This window comes from Apteryx rowi, unplaced genomic scaffold, assembly GCF_003343035.1.
Source record: "Apteryx rowi isolate R43461 unplaced genomic scaffold, aptRow1 scaffold_41, whole genome shotgun sequence".
Classification (NCBI taxonomy): Eukaryota; Metazoa; Chordata; class Aves; order Apterygiformes; family Apterygidae; genus Apteryx; species Apteryx rowi.
Window position 1 is genome coordinate 238497 of NW_020450621.1, and position 5253 is coordinate 243749.

Here is a 5253-nt window from a genome sequence, read left to right on the forward strand (position 1 = left end):
CCTCCCTCCGCAGCACTACCTGCCCGGCGCGCGGCGGCACCCGCGCGGGGAAGCGCTTTGAATGGGACGCCCGGGCACCGCCACTTCCTGGAGCCCCGCCGCCCCGAACCATAGAGCAACGCCAAACCGGCCGCCAGGACGCACCATCGAGACGCGCGCTTCAGACGGATGGAGGACGTCAGCAGCCATGTTCAGTGAGGGCAAACAAGTGCATAAATAGACCTTCCCTCGCCGCGCACGGCAATCGCTCTGCCTTAGTTTGTGAGCAGGAGAGGAAGAGTCTCACGCAAGATGGTGGCCGAGCGCGGGGGTCCTTCTGCACAAACAGGAGCATTGATTTTTTTTTTAGGTTGCACGGTTTTAGCTTTATGGAAAAGGGGTAGGAAAGCTTGTGTGGTGGCAGAGGAGGGAGGCCGGGCGCTGCGGAGATAGGCTGGATGCCCGGAGAGCGGCTAGGCCTGGTTTTGGTGGCGTGGCCTTGCCCCCCTTGAGTGATGTGAGGCGCCAAGGCCGCGGTGCGGCAGGCCGAGGGGCTGGCACGGCTGGTCGCGGCACACCGCACACCGCACACCTCTGCCGTGGCGGTCCCGGGAGCCGCCCCAGCGCCCCTGCGCGCCTGGCGCTGCCCGATGAGTGCCGGAGGCCGCGGCGCCCGGGGGCTCCTGCGCCAGGCACCTGCTGTCAGGGGCACGTATGCGTATGTGTGAATAACTGCACGTTTGTAAGCAGAGACTGACTTTTCTGAAGTTTCTCTTTCCTCCAGATATAGAATTCTGGATACTCCAGAGGGGTTTTGTTGTTTTTGCCAGTGCTAAATTACAACGCTGGTGCTAAATTCTGTTGTTTTAAAATATATGATAGTTTTTAAGCTTTAGCTTTCAGCGTTGATAGCTACGATAGTTATGATAATTGAATGCAATCCATTTTTGAATAGTCATTATAACAGTGTATACAGTCTTGAAAAAAATGCCAGGGTTCAAAAACCAGAGAGGGAAATGCAAAGAAACAACAAGGGCAATAATCTTATGGTTTAACCATGTCATTGATGCTGTGATTTGGGGAATCATTTGTCATTTGAAGGCTTGGGCTTGGAAAAATCTGTTGTTTGGGGAGGAGAGTTTTCAAATCAGGCAAACTATTGAGTGCCCTTTCTGCTGTGGATAGTAGATTACACTTGAAAAATCCTATGTATTCCTCCTAGTTCAGTTAAACACTACTAACATGAGAAAATTATTTCTGTTTAATCCATTAGGGTGTCTGCTTGTGTAATATTTGAGATAAAATGGGTAAAGTGCAGATACTTGTCCTCTAGCTTAACTTCTTGAATGCCCTTTATGTAAGCCAATATATCACTTTATGAAAGATATTTAGTCCTCTCTTGTTCAGGAGTGTGGTCCTTCCTGAATGACATGCTCAATTTCTGGCTTTTTTCGTGAAAAGAATCCAGATACTCCCAAGTGTCTGCTCGAGGCCATTAAATGGTAGAAGTTTGTTCAGCTGTTCCTGAACATCGCTGTTGGTCAGCAGTAACTGAATTTTTGAAGAGGTGGTGTTTTTCCTAACCACCCAGGGTGAACTATTTAAAGATAGAAGCTCAGCCCCCATATTATGGAATTAACTGACTGGAAGTTGCAGAAAATGCAAACTGACCTGCAGTGTTTGTGTTGCCTAAAGAGCTCCGAGGAACTGCAAGGCTGAACTGGCATGCTTGTGAGTCACGAGGTACCAGCTGCTGGGTCCTGATGAAAAATAGGAAGTATTAAGTATCTTTGTTCTGAACCCAAATAAGCAGCTGACTTTCTGAGTCTTCTGAGAAGAAATTAGTTTTTCTATGAGCTGTGGTCAGTCAGGTTTTACAAACAAATCAGTTTCTCTGGAAACCAAATGCTTGAACTACTTTGAATAATACAAAACAGAAAAGGTTTCTTGCATCTAGAGCAGTAGTGAAACATAAGAAACTCGCCTGTCCCCTCCACTCAATATACACCATGTAGTATACAAGTGAGGATCTGTTTTATTCTTATGTACCTATCTGCCAGGAATATTAGCAACCATGTGCTGCTTCAGTTCTGCAAAGGCCACAACATGATACCTGGTATGATTTGTAATTATGAAGTTAGAAATTATTTTCTGCAATAATCCCTGATTTTACTACACTACTTTGAAATAGGTAAGTGGTGTTATCCCTACCAATGCAAAAAGGCAAGAAGAAACACATTTTAAAAGCCTGAATGTGGACTTAAAGAACAGCACAAATTTGAAAACATATCGCTGCGGAAACAAAAGCTATTTGCCAGAAGAAACATACAGAAAAATGTAATTGATTACTTGTAGATTCCTTGCTCAATAATATAAAAATAGATCTTTGTTGTAATGCATTGTATAGTAAATATACTTGTAACTTTTAAGTCATTGATCCAAAACCAAGAACATGCATACATATATAACAGAACTGTTCTTTATTTTACAGTAGTTTGGTACTACTTATATTTCTATTCCTGTCTTCTAATTTCAGGCCATTTTCTTAAATAACCTCTTCTAGCTCCTTTCATGTTTCCCAAGATCTTCTCTTAAACTTAGGAATTCAGCAGTACAATAAGTGTGTAATCTTATTAAGATGCCAGGGTAAAATTTCTAGTGTGTTTGATCTTAATTGGTTGGAAGAAGTCACCAAACCAACATGTTGTGTACTGTGACAGGACTGAGTTGGCTTTACGGACCCAGTTATAAATGAGACCATCCTGTTGAGCTGTGCACGGTGCCCCCGATCTCTATGGGAACACTGTGTATAAAGCCTGTAGAGTACTCATTTAATGGAATATGTTTTCTAGTTTGTTACTAAGATTTATTGGCTAATTCTGACAGCTGTTGAGTGGCATCTGCCATCACTGACTTGAGGCATTTAGAGCTGATAATCTTTGCAGGACTGAGGCATAACCTTTAAAGCTTTTTAAAATGGGTTACGGCATCTACTGGTTTTTCATAGAGAAATACTTAGTTTTCTATTTCACTCTTAGTATGAACGCTTTAGGTACAGGTATAAATGGTAAATATAGCAACAGGGGCCATAAAAGCAAAATAACACTCTTAAGTGCTACAAATAGTGAATTTCTTCAGAAGTAGCCTTGCAGTCTAGCAAAGGTACATACTGTTACCTCCCCAGGAGTAGATTAGAACTGGATGGTGCTTTCTTTTTTAGGTTGTTGGGCACTGTGATGATGGTAACTGATAACAGATGCTCTGTAGAAAAGTGTTATAAAGAGATAATGGAAAGCAGAAATTACTCCAGGCAATAAAATAAAAAGGACATCTAATTATCTAATGATTACACAGGTATAATTTTATTGCATGCATTGAAAACATTCATTCGTTGTGTGCCCTCCAGTCCATCCAAGTTTTTGCTCTTCTTTTTCTATTGCTTGAATTCTTAAATTGAAATTAATTCAGTTCATGTATTCCTAAACCAGAGGAATGGGTCAGTGCACTTAAGATGTTTTCAGAAGTTTCAATGTTTCCATACATGTTTCAATTTTTATGTAGTTAAGTGTTTTGCACTGTGACTATAAAAAAAATAAAATGGAAAATAAATAATATTTTAAAATGTGCAGAGAGATAAAACTATCTAAAGCTTTCATATCTTTTGAAGAATCACTGTATCAAGTTTGGATAATAAATGTCATAAGCACAGTCATCAAAGTGTGAACCAGAAGGATTGAGCCATGCTTTTAAGTACAAATCACAACACTTAATTTAGAACTTGCATCGGTGCTACCACTATAATCGACACTGCAACAATGGCCATTCTGTCCATGTAGAATAAGTTGCAAGATTGATGCAGCTTTTTAGTTTGAAAATATTCATCCAAAGGAACAGAAAACATTGAATGTTAGCTAATGCTGCATTCTAGTAATTCTGTAGGAAACCCAAAGTCTTAAGTTGCACAGGGATTGCTTTAGAGTGACTACAGTGCCTTAAAAAAACATGCATTAATATACTAACTGTGAATGTGAAAGCATTTTGAGTGAAGAAAGCAGAAGCACAAGAAATTGTGATCATTATAACTATTACAACTTTTACCTCAAGCAAGAATTAGTGCTAGTTTTTCCAGCATCTATGTACAGGAACATCAGCTTTTTTAAAAAATAGGTAAKAAATAGTGTTTGTATTTGCTTTCATTATGATATAGCTAGAAATTCCTGTATCCTTGGCCTCAAGGATAAGATAACTTCCACCTAAAGTCTGTGCATGTAAAACAAAGAAACACCATTATTTTTACATTCTGCCCTGACGTTATCTTTAAGGACACTAATGTAATTACATTGTTAAACTTTTAACAGCCATCTCAACAAACATTTGCTTCTCTGGATTGTGATGCCTGTTACAGACAGTTGCAGTGAAACAAGCATTTGGAGAGTTATGTTCTTCCGTTACAAACTTCTGCAGTCATGACTGTCTGTAGTTCTTGTACAGCATTATCATTTATGCCTAACGAATAGTTTTGTCTGTGGATTCAAGTATTTAGACCTAACCTGTAATAGGAAGAGATTTACCCAGTGCACTTGATAAAGGGAAGTTGCACTTTAAAGTGAAAATAGCATGGTTTTTGGAAGTTTGGTGGTTTTGTTCCTAAAAAAGCCATTTTATAGTTGAAAAACTTCTCTGCAAAGATGTAGGTGTATGCTTATGCATATCTCTTAGGCTGGAGGGTTAAGAGAGTGAGCAAAATGTGAATTGAACCTTTGTGCTTAAATATTATAACCTGATATTTAGAAGGACAAGCATTTTCACATAAATGTATAGTCATCTGAATTGATGCTCTGGGGGCCTGAGAGGTTTTGGAAGGGTGCTGTGCACGTTTAATAACTTTGTTATAGATGAGACTTCTTGATGTCTGTGTGGTAACAGCCTCAGTGTAGTTACAGAAATGGGAGATCATAGCATATTGGCTAAATAAAATGCTGCTGCCAATTTATGTGTTAAGTAACTTCAAAACCGTTCTTCCGTAAAAAATAATTGAGAGAGAACAAATATCAGAGGAAAAAAAATGCAAATTCATCTGGTGTAACTGTGCAGGACTGAAAAAAAAAATACAAGGGAGCGGCTGGCCGCGGGGAGAAGCCGCACGGAGATGCCGGTGAAGGCAAATCGCCTCTGTGACCTTTGCGGCCGCCAGGCCGGGGGGACCCCACGCTCGGGTGCTGCCGCGCCCGCAGCGGGGCTTTTGGGGCGCTGAAGGTCGCGCCGCGGCCGCGG

The 5253-nt window shown here is 41.1% G+C and overlaps 1 protein-coding gene across 7 annotated transcripts in view; it reads right to left on the minus strand.

Moving 5' to 3' along the window:
* LOC112970859 (cytochrome b-245 chaperone 1) overlaps positions 1-5196 on the minus strand; it is a 20497-nt gene extending 15301 nt beyond the window's left edge. For 2 of the 7 annotated variants that reach the window (XM_026075714.1, XM_026075712.1), the window contains exon 1: positions 20-117. Coding sequence is in view for 1 of the 7 variants with exons in the window: in XM_026075707.1 (XP_025931492.1) it covers positions 1651-1706 (56 nt within the window). In the remaining 6 variants the exon portion in view is untranslated. Of the gene's footprint in view, positions 1-19; positions 118-144 lie in introns of those variants that run through there. The other 5 variants (XM_026075716.1, XM_026075715.1, XM_026075713.1 and 2 more) reach the window with 4 other exon arrangements.
* Between the last annotated feature and the right edge of the window lie 57 nt (positions 5197-5253).